Below are 20989 nucleotides of genomic sequence, written 5' to 3'. Positions count from 1 at the left end.
CTTACAAATACTGTAGCTAAAATATACTAAAGGACAGAGGAAAAAAAACAAAAACAAACAAAAAAAAATGTCCCGTCATGGCATGCACCGGTGTTCTGTGCATTTGTGTGTCTGAAAATGAAAGCTGCACTTCAGTATGCTGTGTGAAACTACATCTGTGCAGAACTGTGTAAGAAAAAAAAAGGACTCTGAGCAAACACTTCTCTGCCTGACAGGCAAACTGTGAAAGCAAGCATATCCTAAACAACCAACAAATAGGCTCAAGCGCACAGTAAAGATGCCAATAAGGCTGTTTACTACCACATACGTACAGTACACATGGCCGTAATAGCCTCCTCTATAAACACTCAGTCACTGGGTGGACATTTACTGCACTTTCATCTTAACCAGTTGACAGTAAATACTCATAAGCGCCATCATAAAACCCCACAATAATTCTGTCATTACTGTGTCGCTTCTGTGAGAGAAAAGTGAAACAGACTTATTTGTTAGCATCTAAATGCCCCTGTCATTTTAAACACAATTTAAAATTCCAGATGTCTTCTTAATGGGAGTATAAATGTTTACGAGAAGAAAGAAAACCAACCCACAATTAATTTGGGCAAAGCAAGTAAAAGAGCTACCATACGCCAGCTGTAAATGCTCGTTTCTGCAGATATTTACCAAGATGTTACAGCCTATTGAGCCCTTCTCTAGAACACAACTACAACACTTCCAACACTGGCTTTCTATTACTATTCATTTTCATAAAGAACAAGCAAAAAAGCTCAGCTGTAGATATATAAACGTATCAAAGGTGTAATAAAGACATTTATTTATGAAGGTAGCAGTAAGGTGATTACTGATTATAAACAACTTCTATTTACTAAACTTTCTGAACAATTCGCATGTCTACAGTAGTATGGACATGTGGCTGTAATGGATCATGGCATGCTGCCCTCTAGTGGTCCAACAGAACAAGGTGTCCACAAATACTGGCTTTACTTTGTCATACACACTTTGCATCTACTTAAAAAGTGCATTACGTAAGATAAGTCTCTGATTTTCTCAAGTCTCTAACATTTAATGATTCCCTCCCATGGTCTTTAAACTCGCCCTCCAGGATCTACAGTAACCAGCAGAGTGTCTATAGTATGACTGACAGGAGACGCATCCAAAAACACAAACAAGCATTTTTATCAGTTACCAAAAAGGGTTTTCTCAGCTACTTCATACACTTTTGTTAAGGTCACGGCTTAATGCATTGTTTTTAATTGTGTTTTACATATCTTCCATTTACAAGTAAGGAATTTAAAAAATATATATATAATAATACTTTTTTAAAAATTCAAACCAGTCTAAGCAGAATTTAAAATCAGGACCATCTGAGTCCGCGTTGAAAGGCACCAAAAGTAAAGAAGCGGTGGACAAATCATAAATTTAATTAGCTAACCCACTGTGCAAGTAAAAGCTCCAATATGTTGCCCAGTCCCATGTTTTGGTTGCCTGGAAACTGGCAAGACTAAAAAGTGGTAGCTAACGTAATGTAATAACAGTGGAACAGGGAAAGGGCTGTGGGCTGCTGGTGGATTTGAAGCAGAAGGTGAATGGCAATGTCAGGTCGAACAGAGAGTTACAGTATGCAGAGGCCACCAGACCACCCACACCGACAGAGCCGCACACAAACACCCACACACTCCTGACCTTCCAAAACACTTTCAAAAAGTGTGTGTTGGATATTGCTGTTTAATCACAATTTAGAGTGCAATTGTGTTACTGTAATTTGCAGTGTAGCCCTGTATCCTAAAGGCCATATTGTACTGCAGCTGGTAGTCAGTATACCTAACTGCTGAAATACCAATTCAGGGATTAGTCTGAAGTGAAACTTGCAGTGCAGAGGAAAGAGATAGAGTGCAGAAGTATATTTGGATGAAAAGGTCAGATTTACAGATGTACAGGGCTCATTTATAGTCTTACAGCCATTATAATGGGTACAAACGCACATGCCAACCCATCATTCCATCTCCCCGCAGACTGCTAGGGGAATGTGTACTTTCTCTGTGCGCCTGTGTGTGTGTGCGTACACCACACACTAGCAGATGTTCACAGTTGTAATGCCAACAGTCCCTGTATTTGTTAATAAGCATTGCCGTATGGTTGTGTTATCAGTGGGCATGTACAAGGACACAGAATCGTGGGATTGTGGGAGTTTGTCAGCTGCCTCTGCCTCAAATGAATTAATCTTGGGCTAAACCCTTTGAATCTGATCGTCTAGTACTTTGGTTTTGAAGGGCAGCAAACTTTTACGATCAAACTATACAAGAGCACAAAACATTATCATGCGGTACATCGCATCACAGAACCTCACCAGAACATTCTGTGAGCTGTGCTGACATGAAGGAAAATAAAAACCTGCCTCGTGCTTTGTCTCTCATCGTACCACCTAACTATTTATAATAGGGGCGAGCCACATAGATTAGATTTATTATTATTGATCACAACAACAATAAAAGATTCAATTGAATTAATTTGTTAATAAATGAACACTGGAGTTCACCTGTAGTGAGAAGCCTGCTTTATCTTTAGAGGAAGAGTGTGTTAAGAATAATTGTCCTACTACACTCTTGGTTGTTTTCATTTGCCCCCTGACTTGAGAACTGAAAAAAAAAGCAGTTGATGTGACTTACTGGTTTGCTGAAAAGTTTAACTTTTCTTAAACATTTGAGGACATTCCACTGTGATGAGCACTTTTTCAAAATCAGACACATTCTGAGCACATACAGTTGAGGAAAGATGACTGATGTGAACACAACCTTATAAAAAATAAAAATAAAAAAAAAGTTCACCCTAAACTTTTTGCTCCTAATTAGCGTGTGCAGTGAAGCAGCATGGATGCTCGCCATGTCCGCCATGTAGAAAAGCGAGTTCTTCTGTCTGAGTGCAGAAAGAAGTGTGCAGTGTTTCATTCTTTATTGTTCACACAAACCAGGTATTAATACTACACAACCTCTAACGGAATTTTCCAGTGTGATTATGGCAAGTCCACTATGGATATACCACCACAAGTGTATAGGTGCATCTCAAAAATTTGATTATCAAGTCAACGTTAATTTTTTCCGTAATTTAATTCAAAAAGTGGAACTTTCCTATATTCTAGATTCATTACACATAAAGTGAAATATTACAAGCCTTTTCTTGTTTTAATCTTGATGATTACGACTTTTAGCTCATGGAAATCAAACATCCAAGTATCTCAACACACACACACACACACACACACACACACACACACACACACACACACACACACACGTATCTTTGTGAAGTAATTAAAGTGAATTCTCAGGAATCTTAGTAGCCGAAAGGTAACCTTTTGAGTCATACTATTGTAAATAAAAGCAATTTTTTGTCCCTAGAAAAAATATAATTCATATCCACTGAATCACAAGTGGTGTCACTACCTTCAGAGCCCAGGATGAAATGGTGGATGTCTGGTCCAGTGGACATCCGTGGACCCTGGCAGCTCTTCTCAATCACACCTCTAGGGGTCACCATCTTTATATGTACCACCTAACAATTAACAGTCATTATCAGCCACAATAAAGTGATAATAAATTTTTTTTTTTTTTAAATCACTGAACATATTAAATAGGAAAAAGGAAAATGTGTGTAAACTGCTTCACTGTATGTCATGTGTTATATATATATATATATATATATATATATATATATATATATATAAAAAAGTAAAATGTTGTGCCTGTGTAATTTGTGAGTGGTAAAGAAAATAAAGACTGTGCACCAGGTCTTCGATGTTGCCATAGATGTTTTTCTTCATGCCTGATGCACGTGTAGCTACCCAGCCTCCAAGAGAACTAAATTCCATAGAGTCCGGCTCATGTCCAGTGCAGTAGCCGCTCTCGTTCAGCTGAAGAAAACAAAACACCCACACACATATACAGGTGATGTGAACAAACACACACACACACACACACACACACACACACACACACACACACACACACACACACTAAACCCTGGTTTTATTACTGAACCCCCTAGAAACACACTCTTTAACAGCATACCATCTGTGCACTCGCAAAACTGCAAAAACACCCACATGTGAGTGTGTGATAGACTTGTTAACATGCATCACACACACACTTCGATATTATACTAGAGGTCATTTTTCTGCATTAGTTTGATGGTGCCATCTGCTCGGTGTGTGTGGGTAATAGCATGGAGTAAGAAGAAACGAAAAAAACAAAAAACAAAACTCTGTGCCAGTCACTGCCTTTCAATCCACATGTTGAAACTAAATGTGCAAAGTGATAGCTGCACACTCAGATGCTCAGGGAGAACAAATTCACACTAGTCACTAACCTGCCTTTCCAGGTCCTGGCCAATGATGCCAGCCTCAACATGGGCTGTTAGATTTTTCTCATCAATCCACAATATTCGGTTCTGGAAAAATTAAAAAAATTAAAAAGAGGGGGGTGGAGGGAGTAACAAGCCAAAGTCATAAAACTCCTTTGCCAAGAAATTAAAAGCAGACTTGTAATACGGACATGTGATAGAGAGAAAAAACAGAGAAAGAGAGTAAGGGACAGGGGGAGACAGAGGAGAAGAGAGAGGAAGAAGGTCAAAAAAGAGCCAGAGTAAGATTTTGATTAAAATGTGCTTGTGTTGACAGTGTATATCAGTGTCTGTCTGCACTACTCCATAAAGTCGTCCGTCTGTCTGAATTACAGTCCTTAAATTCAGTCCAGTTGTTTGGGCTTAGTGCACCTTAGAAGACACAGTATGTGTGTGTGTGTGTGTGTGTGTATGTGTGTGTATGTATATATATATATATATATATATATATATATATATATATATATATATATATATATATATATATATATATATATATATATATATATATAAATAAAAGAGTGATGGACAGCACACAGGACAAAACCACAAAACCTTCAGGGAGGAAAAGAGCATGCTTTTGGATAAGGAAAATGAAAGCGCACAGGTCAGGTGGCAGGATTTTCCACAGAAGCTGAAGGGCAGACAGACCATGTGACCTGCACCACACGCCAAACCTGGACTGATTAGAAAGAACTTCTACATTCCATGCAGTATTTCCTATCATGCCTGCGCTAAGGAAACTTTCACAAATGAGCTCTGCTACAGTAAAAGGACTGTTTGCGTGAGCTTCTGGAATTTTCTGATCTGAACGTTAGCTGCTTTAAAAAAAAAAAGAAAAGAAAACAAAAAGAATAGAAGCCATTGTTGTTTTATAAAACAGAGGTCTCTTGACATTCTAATCACGCTACGATGGCACCCGTCACAGGGTTACAAAGTTAACCTTGTTTTATGGCCCAATCCCACAATTCCCTGCCAGGGTCAAATGTTGCTCACGATATGGAATACTCTCAGCATGAGCTCCACTCTTAGCCATCAATCATCTGACTGAGCTCATAAACCAGCCACTCCTGGCATCCGCTGCTTTCATGTCCCACCCTCCCAACCTCATGACCTCTGACATAGGTCAGCAGCTCAGAGAAAGCGAGTGAGTGAGCAAGCTAGAGCGAGAGAGAGAACGCAACAGAGAGCTGAGTGCAAGCCTCAAAACGCTACATAAATCAGTATTAGCATACAGTCCTCACAGGCAACATGCAAGACTTCATCAGGTTTGTACATGGCTTCATATGAGCTTTAAACCAAACTCAGTTGCCATTATATGTATGTGAGTGGTCACGATGTATGTTTTGTGCCCACCATCTGAGAGGTGTCTAAAGACACAATGGATCGAGTTTCCTCTGGGGGGCACTCTAGAGCACTGGACACACTCGTACCACCTGACAGAGAGAGAAAGACAGATTTGATTAAAGTGAATAAAAAGAAAAAGGAACAGATCAGCTGTTTCACTACAGTGTCTTCTGGGTCGAGTGCTCACCTCCATATGGTATCAAACACACATTGTGCTTGCAGGCCAGCTCCACAATCTTCACTACATCATCATGACAGTCTGTACAGGACACAACACACATACAATAGCCTATTACAGAGGTGCTGCCATGTCCAGACTTTATCAATGAAAAGGACACAATGAGACATTTCTTTTGATTGTGTGAGAAGTTGGAGACAAAGTGGGAGGACAAAGAAAAAGGAACAGTTCTGTTTCTCCTCCTTCTCTGTGGGCAGGATCAATGCTTTCTGTCTGTAGCCAATGAGTGCCTGTCCCCGCCCATCCTAAATATATGTGAAGGAAGGGATCATCAACAGCATGAGCACACCTCTTTTTTTCCTCCTGCATTACTGCTGCTCATCCACTAGCCTGTAATGACTAAACAGTTTTAAGATGTACGCCATCCATATAAAGGTGAAAGGAATGAACTTTCAGAGTGCTAGACATCTAAAATTCTTAAAAGGTATCATCCAATTATCTAACACAAACGCAGACACAGCACAGTCAACTCTGCTTTTCTGCTGGTTTACAGATCACGTAACGCTGCCTAATGAAGGACTTGCTCTTTAGTTCTAATGAGATGTAGGATTACCTCAAATGAAAAACCTAACACTGGTGGGGAAACAGCTGTATAGCATAATATCTTTGTTCCTTGTGTGTTCTGGGATTTGCAGAAGCAAAGAGAATAAGCAGTGCATTGCTCAAAGACACAACAGTATTAAGAAGAAAAAAAAGTCTTGACATCAAGAACTGTCTAGCTCACTCTTCTGATTCTCAGAATCACTTACAGTGCTTAGAAGCAAATCTTAACATCCTGTTCCTGCATGAGGGCTGGGATATTTTCTGCCCATTTGGGACTCAACTAATCAAGTCTGATCTAGCGCTTGGAGCTCATTTCCATGGTGAAATAGATCCACCAATCTGAGAGCAGTAATTCAAACAGCCAGCATTTTATTCCATATCAGACTTCCTACTGACACGTCTCATTAAAGCGCGCGCTCATGAATATTAACGAGCGGCCTACCTGCTGATGCAGCTAGCTGGAGATTAACCCTTTACGACATGCCTGCAGCGCTCTCGTAGTTTACACACCACGTACAGGACACACAAAGACATGCAGCAACAAATACAATTTTGCTTTCTTGGTACATTCAGTGCTGCTCTTTGCAAAACATGTGATTAACAGCACACAGCTATACAACACAATAAAATGGACAATACCGTTAGAGCAACGCACTCATAAAACAGTACAGAAATTACTGTGCAAATGCCTTATATGCAATACATGCCAAGTATAATTGCTCAGAACACCTTACGGCCTGTAAAGAGAGGAATAAAAAGAAACACTCTTGTGAATACTGTAGGAATTTAATAAATGGCTGATAGAAGTGCTGTATTCACAGCGCTGGAGTAAACTATGCTGGCCAGCAGAGGAGTTCAAAATCCTAAAAAATAAATTAAATTAAATAATAATAAAAATAACTTAATGAAATACTCAAAACAAGCTGTTCAAGTGCCTCTTGGTAGGTCTTCGTTTTTGGAGTGGACTGAGTAACTGTAGAAGCAGTAGCTGAGCAGAAGCACATGTTAAGAAAAGATGTGATGACCTCCAAAATTATAGACTTTATAGGCTATATCAAAATTGCTGAGTTCGCACAAATCTGTCATCTGTCAGCGGTGTGCATTACTGTGCTTCCTACATTATGGGAATTATTATCTCTACTAATAACATGTCCTGGGAAAAGGTCTGTGAAAAATAGTTCTCATTTAAAGTTATAGTAAAGTTATGCTCTAATCATAATGTTCTAATTAAGTGGAAGTAGGTGGGAGTGAGTGGTGGGAGGTGCGAGTCTTTGGGTCTGTAGAAATTTGAGGAAAGCTAAGCTTAATAACCATGATTTGCTAAATTAGTTCAGAATATTTTCAACCGTTGCGATAACTGAATGGACGTGTGCCTATGCTTTTGTATATGTACCATCAGACTTTACATTATTTCCAGATGTTGCAAAGCAAATATAAGGCCCTTGTTTATGGGACTGCAAATCTACTACCCGCAATCTACTGAAGTCATATGGGGTCAAGTATGTAGTGGAATAAAGCGAGTTTGCCAGGAACAGAAGGGTGTGCATTTTTAAAAAAGGATAGTAATTTTGTATTCATTCATCCATTTTCAGTAACCCATTTATCCTGGTCTCAGTGGATCTGGAGTGTATCATGGAAACACTGGTTGTGTGGTAGGAACACACCCTGGACAGGAGCAGCTACATACACGTTTGCACACGCGTTCACACCAAGAGGCAATTTAGCTTAGCCGATCTATCTACCGGCATGATTTTGAATATGGGAGGAAACCTACATGGGACACCTGGAAAGACCGCGCACACACACTAACTCGAGCTCATCATCAAAATGGAGGCCTTGGAGCTAATCTGTAATATTTCAGCATTTGGCAAATTGTTGATCTAGTTTATTCCAGTCTTCCCAATGGACTGTGGGGCTCTTACATGATCAAAGAACCCAGCAATGCATGTGCATTCATTTGTGCATGCAATCATACCGAAGCTTCAAAGTACTCACTTGGCCAAACTACCAGGTCTGGTATTCTTCCAATTCTCCCCTCCCTCAGGGCAAAGACCTCATGCAGACAGTGACCTGGGTGGAAAAGAAGAGCCCTGTTACAGCACCGCAGAACAGAAAGAACCATTCCCAGTAATGCAGAACTCGACACAGGACACTCTAAATTAGAAAAATAATACAAATATCTCTATCCCTATGTAAAGCCCTCCGTTTCAGCAAAAACATTTCTGATTCATGTGGGTGCTGTGCAAAACAACTGGGCAAGGAATTTTCATTCATTACCATGAGAACGGAACACTCTGTCCTCTGGGCCAGTTGACAGGGCCACACCGGCAGCCTTCAGCTCCTCCACAAACAGCTCGTTCAGGGTTGGGGGTGGGACTGCACTCACATTCAAACTGGCCTGAGACGGGATAGAGAGTTATGTGTGCCCACACGCATACACATGTTTCTTACCAGTACCAATTCAGGGAGGTGCAGACTTACTGTCGCTGGGGATTTATGTTGTAGGTTGGCACCAAATGTACCCTCAAACCAGTCCTTCAGACTGGGGAGAATCAGACCACTTAGCCGATACCTGCAATGAGCACCAGGACACGTCGGTCTTTCAATTCACAGTGCTGCAAAATTACAGCTTATGACATACCATATATAATGTTATAAAAAATAAAAATCTTCTCTGGATCCCATACTCAATTTTCCAAGTCCCAAATCAATATAACAAAATACTAACATCTCTGAAACTAAATGAAGAATACTGGTAGGACGTTTAATAGGTAGTTAAAAAAAGTACATATCAGGAAATCAGGTACATGATTTGATATGGGTACTGACCCCTAGAGCTAATTTCAATACTGAGGCCAAGTCCTAACCACTGACCAGAACTTTTGTCCAGCAGAGCATAAACTCATACACAGCCGAATGAAAAGGCTGCTGTCAGAGAGGGCAGGAGGAACAGAGGAGGAGAGAAAGGGAACAAGGATTAGTGTAATCCCTTTTTCTGTCTTGCTTAAGTCAGTATCAAGAGAAATAAAACCAGGGTGTGTGAGCAGCTTTGTTTCTGTGGGCAGATTAAAGAAGTAGAAGAGTAAGTGGAGCCGAGACCAGTCATCGATCCCACTGCCTGTGTGAGAAGTTCCTCTACACGGTCACCCTGTGGCAAGGTTCTCCAAGGCCTTTACTTCAGTATTTCTGGGACTGTACTTTAAAGAGGTTTCACCACCAAAAATTCACAAGCCATACAATTTACCCTACATTCACACTAGCAAGCTACAAGTCGTTCATGTCACTTATAGTATGTCTCTTGTGGCTGTGCTATTGCTGTTACTTGTGTGTGTACACTATCCAGAGAAATATAGCAGCCAAAATATATAGCCTACAGCCCACTAGATGATTTATACAAACCATATTTGTTTAAAAGGCATTTTGATTTACATGTTACGTGCTAAGCTGTGTTGGCAGATTATCAAATCACCAGAAGCACCAATGATCTCTGCCTTCCTTCCAAGCTTTATTTTGTGGTTATAAGCATTTCTTCCATTTTTGCACATCAAAGAGTTAAAGGGAATTAGTTTAACATAACTGGATGCACACCATAACTAGTTGCGAGTTGGATACTTATATATATATATATATATATATATATATATATATATATATATATATATATATATATATAAAAAGCAGCACACCACACTTGCCTTAGAATCATTCAAGACAATCATTTGGTTTTGCTGCTTTACCGCTTCATATCAAATTTGCAAAGAATTAAGAAAATCTCACTTCAAATGTTTGTGGCGGTAACCAAAAATCACGGCTTGTACGTTGAAAATTAATGATCGCCTGCTGCTCGCTAGCATGAACCTAGGGTTATGAGCTTAACAGCTTAAATGGAGTCAAATTAGTACAATTATGCTCTGTGGTATATAAAGAGATCTGATACTGTGATTCCACAGAATGGAGCATCCACAGGCAAAATTACATCTCTTTCTCTCATCCTTTCCATATACGCTTTGCTAAATACACTGAGCAAAGCACACACCTAGACACTAGATGGCATCAGCACACCACTCTGACTTGAGCATAGCCCCTGAGCAGCAAGTGAATGCGTGTTTAAGCATAGACTGCATGGTTGGTGGTGCTCGATACATTTATGCAAGGATACAGATTCAGTTCTCTGTTCTCCACAATGAGATTTTCAGATCAAAGGCGCAATATATAACACATTGATCTGTCAACTGCCATCTATCAACTTACATGTCCTAGTCTTATAAAGTAACTGTCTCTTATTCTACTTTTTTAATTTATTTTTATTTCTATATACCATATTGTGACTTTTACCTGCATATCCACTTACTGTAGCGATCATGAAAAATGTATGCGTGTCTAGTCAATCAATGTAGGACTATGATAAATATTTTCCTAAATTAGGTTTAGCTCCAAAAACAAAAGTAGAAAAATATGTCTTAAAAGTGACATTAAGCCACAGGTAATTAGTTAAATTGTAAATGTTACTGTTTTTTTTTTCCCCCTGTGATTCATTTTATGTGGCTGAAACTCAAATGGAATTCAGTTTTGCATACAGTGCAAACCATAGGTTCTACAACACCATTATCTTACACCCTGTGTAGTCAGCATGTTTAGGGAATAGGAAGCAATTTGGGACTCGGAATAACTGTGCGAATTATTCATGTGCAAATTTGGGTTAAAGCTACAATACAAATTTTTACGTGTTGCAAAAACTAATTTTGAAAAAAACAAAAAAAAACATTATTGTTTTGGAAGGGGAGAAAAATACTCTATTGTACTCTATGCACCTTGCAGTTGCATCTTCCTACCAGAGAGAGAAAAATTCAAAAATCTGATAGTGTACCTTTAAAGATGAAGACTGTGAACCATAAGCGAACATAAAAAATGTAAACTAGAGTTAATCAACAGTGGGAAAACATTATTATGGGTAAAAAAAAAACAAAAAAACAATAAACAATAAAGACCATGGGGGGGGGAATGTGATCGTGATTTTCTTCGTGAAACAGTGCAGTGCTCCTGCTGTGTACAGCAGGATAAAACTACAGGCTACGATGCATTCAGAACAATAAATCTTTGGGTAATTATACAGGAGTTTGTCAGCTCTTGCCTGCAGTGCTTATTTTACTTTTATGACACCCCCTTCTCTCTAAAATGAACTTTTATTTTATTTAGAAGATACAAGCGATATGTGAGCTGGTCTGCATACTCACCTTTTGCCTGTAAACTCTGCCTGGCCTTTCTTGTTAAAGAGAAAACGGGAATCACTGTAACCCCAGCCATTCCACTTCATTATTTCTTGCCTGAGAGAGAGACACACAGACAGAGGGGGTGTGTAAGTATTCATACTCTTACCCTCTGAGCTGAGGGGTGTGCATAAAATAACGAGTTAACGTGACAATACTAACAGATTTCTGCCATCACATGAAAACTCTGACCTCAACTCAACATTTTGAACATGTGACATCCTTATATTTACTGAACAAAGTAAGTCAGGGTTCAGATCAGTCCAACTATAAACGTAATGATGATCTCATTTTGAAAAACCTTTCCTTGCCTAGTATAGCTGGACACACATTCAGACAGAGCTTTTGGATCGGTTTCAAGAGAAGGGGCTTCCCCAGAAATGTCACCATATCCCTGCTGTTAAAGTAGTGCAAACAAACCACTTATTTATAGACAACATATCCCATTAAATAGTCACCGGGAAGGTACTGGAAGGTGGAGGGTACCATGAACATGTTCACTTGTCTTAGTCAGCTGTTAACATAACATTCATTCTGTACTTCTTCCTCCTGTCTGGTCAGAACATATCAGATGTGATACGTAGGACTACGAACAAAAAGACAAACAAACAAAAAAAACCTGTCCAGAGACAAAGATGAAACGTTAACATTAACCCACTATTTGACGAAAATATTTTTTGTATAATCTAAGTCTAGCATTGCCAATGAGTTAATGACTTTCAAGATATATTCAATAACAGATAAACTGGATTTTTCACATGGACGATCATGAATACACATGCTACACCTAGCTTCATGAGTGATCCATCCAAAAGGAAAGAGAAACAGAAAGGCCTGTGTGTGTGTGCGTGTGTATGTGTGTTAAATCAGTTCAGTCAGAGAGCAGAATAAATATCCAGCATAACTCATGATTTTATCTGTGCTCCAATGCCATAGCTCATATGCTGCATGCGGAGTGACAGCCATATGAATAGTGATGAATGCAGGCCAAGCTGGAATAAGGTAAATAACAGAGGAGCGATGACAGAGATGAAGCACTAACGCCCATTTCCCCTGTCTGTATCAGGCTTCAGCAGCCTACAGAACACAGACAGCCTAAGAAACACTGGATTAACAGCACAGAGTCAGCACTCTACTGCCAACACGCAACTACTCAGAGTAGGGATGGGCGATATGGACTTAAAACTATATCAGGATATGTTCTGGTGTTTACTGCGATAACGATATCAGTGGCGATATAAACACAGTACCATTCACCACTGATTTTACCTACAAGTGACAGCTGTCATCTTGAGAGCCTCAGAAACACAAACATTGATCTAAAAGTAAAACTGATTTTCTGTAAGCAAACCAGTTCCAGATCGTGGAGGTAGCTCCTCATTCAGCAAGAACACCTTCCACCGTACTTATTTTAACTCTTCACGTGAGCTGCGAACGGGCTGCAGACCGTCACACACAGAAATACGTCATCAACTAGGCTTTATCGTTATCGCGGGAAGACTAATTCTTATTGTGAGGAGAATTTCTACCGGTATATCGCAAACGATAAGATATCGCCCATCTGTCGCTCAGACAATCTCATTACGTTTTCACAGTAATTTTTTGGCAATAATGGACCCATCATTATCTATGCATAATGTATCAGTCAGTTAACAGTTATAAATATAAGACACTGACTGTTGTACAACTACAAGCAATGGATAAAAACAAAAATGGTTAGGGTGCAAGTGCGATTGTTCCCATACGCCTCCCATCTGGGTTCAGACTCACTTGATTTTATCGAATCTCGGTGCATTTACGTGCATCTTATGTCATCACAAACGTACATGGAGAACACAATGCGACTCACCATATTTTTTTGTTTATTTATTACTTTGGTGCTATTATGCACAACAGAGTGAACGACAATTCTGTGTCCCACAACGTTCCCCTGCCACTCATCATGCACGTGTGTTGTGGGAACTAACGATGCAGTCATAACGATGAGAAAACACGTGCAGGTTACTTCTGAACAAGTGCGGACCCGAGTACGAGTTGCGTTCACATTGACGGGAACCGTGTCACAGTTTCAGTGCAACAGTTTCAGACCCCCTCCCACAGGCGGTCTCGGGTTCGGTACTGCAGTGCGCTTCACATTAACAATTTTTTATGCAAAACATGCTCTCTTTCAGACTAAACTGCAAGTGTGAAACATGAGAAGGTTGCTACTGTCAGATCAATATGTATGTAGTTAAAATATCCATATAAATAAAATGTACATAACCGTTCTACGAAATATGATTGAAGATCACAGATCTGGGATGTCTGGATTCCTGTAGTCCAGTAGTTCAGGAAACAGGGCTTAAAACATCCTAAACTCAATCTAAAATCCTGTAGTTCAGTTAGCTGGATCCTACACAAAAGCTGCGTGTAACAGTTTTGGGCAGCAGAAGAACAGGTACTTTTGTCTTTTTATAAAGGCTGCTGAAAAACAAATATATGGATTGTTTTTTGAAGACTGGGAGATAACATGGCAACAAAATACCAAGTCAATTTCTAAAGATCATAAAGTTCCATAGCCTATTTATTTTGCAGTCAATATTGAGGTTAATGTTATTATGGACAGTACATTTCCATCCTTTATTGTTAATTCAGGTGTAAACCTGACAGCATGAAAAGCACTTTTCAGCGAATTACAGTGGAATACAAAAACATAATTAGAACAGATTAGATAATGTTTTGTGTAAATCCAGGCTGAAAACATTTGTTTAGTCAAGCTTATCGTTAATAGACTTTCTTTTACGCAAAGTACACGGTCTTATACATCATGGGCTAGTAAGCATACCCAACAATCTCGTCCTCTCTTTACCTCCCTCTCCCTCTGACCCCTTCTGGTCTCCAGATCTGCCTGATCCATCCTGATGCCCTACATCTGGATGGAGCTCTCATCAACTGGAGGCTACATTCTGCCACTGAGGACGACTCCAAGCAGTGCAGCCTGGAGATTGCTGTGGATGGTGCCACTTGAAGTACCATGGAGATGGTTTTGGACCTCAATTCCACATGGACATTCTCACTGTGGTTGCTGGGACTACGGTTACTGCTATGGCCTTAGGACTGCAATTACCACATGCAGTTTTGCACTCAGGTCTCCTTTAGTGAACAGTGGACTAGTTCAACAAAACAGACTTTATATAAAAACCATAATGAACTCTCTTTTACTTTCACACGGTCCGTTGTTACCCAGATGAGGATGGGTTCACTTCTGAGCCTGGTTCCTCTCAAGGTTTCTTCCTCATATCATCTTAGGGAGTTTTTCCTTGACACTGGCTTGCTCATTAGGGATAAAAATTCACTCACTTAAAATCTGTATCCTGTGTTTACATGTTTCTGTAAAGCTACCGGTACCTTGAGACAACATCCATTGTAAAAAGCGCTATACAAACAAAATTTAATTGTATTGTAATAGATTTATTTAATCAACAAAAGCCATACATTAAACTTCACTTTCACTTTATAGCCAACAGGAGGAAAACTGTGACCTAGAAAGTGATTCCCTAATGCCACCTCACAGCTCTGTACACCTCCTACAATGCCCTCCACTAATATTGGCACCCTTGGTAAATATCAGCAAAGAAAGCTGTGAAAAATTGTCTTTATTGTTTAACCTTTTGTTCTTTTGATAAAATAATTCACAAAAATACTCTCGTGGACATCAAACAATTGCAAACAAAACACAGATTTATATATATTAAAAAAAACAAAAACAAAACACAACAACAACAAAAAAAAACCGTTAAATATAGGTGTGCAACAATTATTGCCACCGTTTCAGTCAATACTTTGTGCTACCTCCCTTTGCCAAGATAACAGCTCTGGTCTTCTCCTCTAATGCCTATAGTTGGCCTAAAGTCTCTTCGAAAGGTGGACTGTGATACCTTCACCCCTGCCCTGTGGTGGTTGTTCTTGATGTCACTGACTGCTGTTTTTGGATTTTTCTTCACAGCTTTCATAATGTTTCTCTCATCAACAGCTGTTGTTTCCCTTGGCTGATCTGTTCCATGTCTGGTTGTATGTACACCAGTGGTTTATTTCTTTTACACGGTATGCCAAATTGTTGTATTTGCTTTAATCAATGTCTGTGCAATGGCTCTGATCAATTTTCTCTCTTTGCTCAGCTTCAGAATGACTCCCATAGACAGCGATCTTGTCTTTTGTTGGTTTATGCTTTTTTAAACAACAAATGTAGTCTTCACAGATAAAACCCAGGGCTCAAACCAAGAGTAGACATTCAGAGCTATTAATCGTTTAAACAATCAATCTTACAAGGCACACCATGGCAACAAGAAACATCAGTCACATGTTACGATATTTTTGATCACTTGAAATATGGGCTGGTTTTAAACAAAAAGTGGCCTGATCTATGTTGTTTAACACATCTAGATGTAAAGATCAGGAAATGAAAGCTGGAATTCTGGTCCATCATCTCATATTCATACTCATCATTTGATCTCAAACCCAAATGTCTCTAGTGTCTAGCAAAAACAAAAGCTTCCATCTATTTCTAACTTTGCCATTCCAGTACTTTCAGAGGGGACTTTATGTTAGCACGCTAATGAGCAAATCTGTTGTTTTGGAAAGGATCCCATGAGCTGTTTCGAAGATCAACTACAGACTGACCTGTACAAAGCACCAGGACATTTGTGTGAGTTGACTGAACTTTCAACAAGACAATAACCCCTAAACTGTTGATCTCAGATGCAGGAACAGCAAAAAAAGATCACCTTAAACCTAGTATTTGAACTACATAAAAAAGATTAGACTTGTCCTGGCCTTTAGTTTATAACCTCTATAGTCTAAAGAAGGCAGTGTATTAAATGACAAGCAGATGACTGAAAAGCCTAGGAAACATTTTACAGTAGAGGGTAGAGTATTTCTAATTTCATCTGCATGATCTAAACCTAGGAACATCATGGCCAGTGAAAGATTCTCTATGGAAAATACTGTAGGCCTTAACTTGGGGACATAAAGTCTATCCGGGACAAACTATTTTTGGTAAAATAAATAAATAAACAAACAAACAAACATTGCAAAATTATAAACGGTTCTCTTTTTTAAATTTAGAGTGAATATATTGCAGGGCTTAATTGTTTTATGACTTTCGTTGCCCTTTTTCATGGCTACATACAGACATGGACACTTCCATCTATTTCTATTTGCAGAAAAAGAAAGCAATAAATAAATAAAAGTTTGTGTAAAATTAATAAGCCTATCTACATATTCACAATACTTTAACCTAATCTAATAGTATAAATTAAGTCACACAGAAGGAACTTGTGCCAATTCATGACATTTTCACCTGTAATAAACTAATCATGTTTAAAATCTGGATTAGAATGTCACTGCAAAATATTTACTACATTAACAAATGTAAAAATTATAAACATTTTATAAACAAATAAGACTACTGTTCAAATGTTAGTCACAACAGCACCTAAACAACACCATGGCTTTTATATATATATACACACACATCAAAACTCGAATTACTTAACCAACCACAAACTACTACTACAGTTGGAAAAATTTTCTGAGAATTGGACAATGCCACTAAGGGCAAAAAAACATGATCCAGAAAGCCCCTCACCCCACGCATACTCCATTTAACACATAAGATGGTAAAATGCTGACCTAGGTCATAGTGACATATTTCTAGGCCAAAGACAAGGGTCTCTCAAGCCTCTTAAGGCTAGTACCATCAGTAACACTCACTTAGCAGCAACACTCAGGGCCAGCATTGTAACCTGTTTCTCTGGGGATGCATAGCATCCTGACCTACAACATGGTGGTTATCCTGCCATGTCATTAATGCAAACTTTCTCCAAATAAAACCATGAACTACTCTGAGTAAATTTAGAAATCTCAAAGTGGAACAGACTGAATGTAGCTTTGTTGGATTTATCTTTCTTCATTTGCCTATTAAACACACAGAAATCACTCCTGTGTGTTATTAAGGTTTTTGTTCTAATCCCAACAGGAAACCAAATACACAATTGTTTCATTAGTTCCCATAAGTACTTCCTAGTCATAAAAAAATGCATTAGCCTACAAAACTATTAATTAGCATTCCTAAAATAGCACAGAAGCATGTTATGCTCTCTCATGAGCTCCTTTGCTGAAAGTCAATGGCATGTTTGCTGAACCAGCTTATTCACTGGTTTCTCCATGAAGCTCAAGAATCCAGACAAAAGAATGGTAGGAATGAGGTCCGACTGTAAATGTCTGACACTAGAGGTCACTACAGATTTAAAGCAGCAGAAGGAAACATGCCTTTTCTGGAAGCTAAAGTCAGGCCACCACAACCCTTAGCCAATCAGAGGTGAGAATGTGTGTTGAAACTTCTGCTGACAAAATTAAGCATTACACACAGCTATTACATTCTACAAAGGAACATTCCTGAGGGCTAATATGTTTTAGTTCATATAGTATGTATGGTCTGGTGACACTAGAACCGAGTTTTGTTTTGGAATAATTCTTTAGAAAGAAACAGAAAGCCAAGCTTCAGAAGGCCAGGGATTAAACTGGAGGAATGTAGGGGAGCAACACTTCCACACCTATGGCTTATGTAAAGCGTTACTAAAAACCTAAGCTCTAACCACCCAACTGCTATTTAAATAAAGCCCTTAAGACACAAACCGTTGCATCAAGCACTTGCTTTCATTACATTTCCGCCTCCGTCCCCACAGCCTTTATTCCGCCTGAATGAAAAATGGCTCTCCCACCATTACTTCCTAATTTAACCCCACAGTTAAGACCCATTAACTGAGACTGCCTTAATTATATTAGGACTGTAGGATATGAACAAAAAAACATGTGACCACTGTGATTGCAAAATGCCTTCACACATATTAACATATATTATAATAAAGTGGAGAAACCAGGAGGGGTTTATTGCCATCTTCATTGGTGTCTGTGCATCACAAAAACACTACAATTTATCAAAACAATCACAGACAACTTATCTGGAGCCTTTGAGTGATTCAACCTCCAAGAGAGTTCAAGGAACTAGCAACGTGTCGTTCATGAACAATTCATTCAGCTTGAACGAATCTTTAATATGACTCAGGAACATCGAGTTGTCTCGGAGAGTGATTTGTTAATTTTTTTTGTTGACCACGCATGCACAACATCCCTATAGGTTCTGTACAGGAAACAGAAATGACTGGTTCACCTCTCGAGTCTTCGGGTTCGAGTCGTTCTTTCATCACGTCACGTCACAGCCGTGCATTCAGTCGTTCTTTCATCACGTCACGTCACACTGCATTCAGCTTATGGGGCAGTCACGTGATGAACGAATGACTCAGACCTGAAGATTCGAGAGGTGAACCCATCATTTCTGTTTCCGGGGAAGAGACGTGACAAAAGAACAAATGACTCGGATGGGAAGGTGAGGTGAACTGAAGACCAGCTAAGCTATTAATTAATTATTTCTGTTTCTCATAATTCGGCCTTGACTGAATTAGCCTAAAGTTTATTTTTTATTCCAAATGTGATCAACGTTTGCGTAAGTACTAGATGTGTTGGGGAATTTTAATTATATTCTGTAACTTTTAAATTATATTCTGCTGAAATTAACAAAATGGAACAAAAAAAAGATTTGTTCATTTTGCTGAACGTGATTCAAAGATCCAAGTCAGTAAATGATCCAAACTTCCCATCACTACACAATAAAAGCAGCCCAGGGTTTGGTCTCAGCCAGCTCAGTTACATCCGGTGCCGCACCGGAAGCTGTTTTCGTTATTGGCGATAACTGTGTGAAATTGACACAGAAGAGTATGACATATTACACTTGCTGTTTACAACAGCTTCCCCACGGTTTAAATACGATATTTTAGCTGTACTCATGTTCGATTTTTATCAACAAAGAAAACTGGTTTGCTGTCAAAACCGGAATGCTAGCTGCACCACTCACTGATAAATGTTACTATGGCAATGAGTAGGAGAAACGCCTACTGGTGACTTCATAATACAGCGACTTGCAGAGATAAAATCTCTGTCTATGTGAAATGTACCTTAAGTTGTCGCTAAAGTATTCAAAGGAGTGTACTGATATACATCTTGCCGTTGGGACGACTATCAGTATACAGCTGCTGCTATGGAACATTAATCAACACCTTCTGACCAATCAGATACGAGAATTCAACAGCAGCGTGGCATAAAACGATACACTGTGCAGCCCTGGTTTACAGTGCAACAGGTTTAGGGGAAGGTGTGGAGTTAAAAGTTTGTTCACTCCTTCCTATAGCTAAGTGACTCACTGATCCACTGTGTCGGTCCATTCTTTAAGAGTTCTCCATGGATGAGACAGAGACAGAGAGCTGTGTCTCCACCGCACCCACCTCCCAGCATGAATGAACACGTTGTTTGAAGACAGCAGCTCTGTATTCTACTCACTGAACACAGCTGCTACTATCACAGTTCCCACTGATAATCATTAACACGTCTAAAGCTAGAATACACACACACACACACACACACACACACACAATATATATATATATATATATATATATATATATATATATATATATATATATATATATATAATGTGTGTGTGTGTGTGTGTGACTAAAATAGTTAGCCAAGCTACTAATCCATTCTGTCATCGTATCGACTGTAGGAGCATCTTATTATTATGACTTTTTTTGCACACCACCACCAAAACAAGTACAGCTGTGTCAAAACAAAAGGGCTGTTTAACGTGTAAATGTCATTTGCAGTGTGAACGCTAGCTTCTGTAGCTAAGCTAAGTGCATTAGGAGAGCTCACGCTGTCCCGCATCCTCACTGCTTACCTTCTTTTCGGCACCGCGGTCACTTTAGCAGCGTTGGACCTGGGCGTCTCGGCTTTACACTCTTGTGCGGATAACGCCGTGTGCTCATTTCCCTCGCTTTTCTGCAAATGGCCGGCTATAATTCTCAGTCTTTGCCGTGCACTTCTTTGGCGCTCGGAGACATCGGTGTTTGACGCCATGCTGCTTCCGTGTTTGCGAGCCGGAAAGCGGCGCTCTGTCAGAGGTCAGCCCGCTTCTAGACGGGTTGGAGGGAGTGGAAAGAGAATCCCAATCACGTGACTACTCCCTATACAAGCGCACTATATAGGCTATGAAATAACGGCTGTTACGTTCTACTGAGTGCACTACATATGTCTCAGTGAGCCG

General features: G+C 39.4%; 1 protein-coding gene across 1 annotated transcript in view; it reads right to left on the bottom strand.

Annotated features, from left to right (window-relative positions):
* Positions 1-20862, bottom strand: part of agps (alkylglycerone phosphate synthase) — a 41360-nt gene extending 20498 nt beyond the window's left edge. The window contains exons 1-10 of the mRNA XM_017470378.3: positions 20624-20862; positions 11758-11847; positions 9005-9095; positions 8801-8921; positions 8519-8593; positions 5930-6001; positions 5752-5831; positions 4363-4443; positions 3782-3907; positions 3441-3549 (exon numbers count right to left, since the gene is read on the bottom strand). Coding sequence (XP_017325867.1) covers positions 3441-3549; positions 3782-3907; positions 4363-4443; positions 5752-5831; positions 5930-6001; positions 8519-8593; positions 8801-8921; positions 9005-9095; positions 11758-11847; positions 20624-20802 — 1024 coding nt within the window. The 5' untranslated portion in view covers positions 20803-20862. The remainder of the gene's footprint in view (positions 1-3440; positions 3550-3781; positions 3908-4362; positions 4444-5751; positions 5832-5929; positions 6002-8518; positions 8594-8800; positions 8922-9004; positions 9096-11757; positions 11848-20623) is intronic.
* Between the last annotated feature and the right edge of the window lie 127 nt (positions 20863-20989).

This window comes from Ictalurus punctatus, chromosome 6 (assembly GCF_001660625.3).
Source record: "Ictalurus punctatus breed USDA103 chromosome 6, Coco_2.0, whole genome shotgun sequence".
Lineage (NCBI taxonomy): Eukaryota > Metazoa > Chordata > Actinopteri > Siluriformes > Ictaluridae > Ictalurus > Ictalurus punctatus.
The sequence above is the reverse complement of the archived record's forward strand: the minus strand, read 5'-3'. Positions and strand labels throughout refer to the sequence as shown.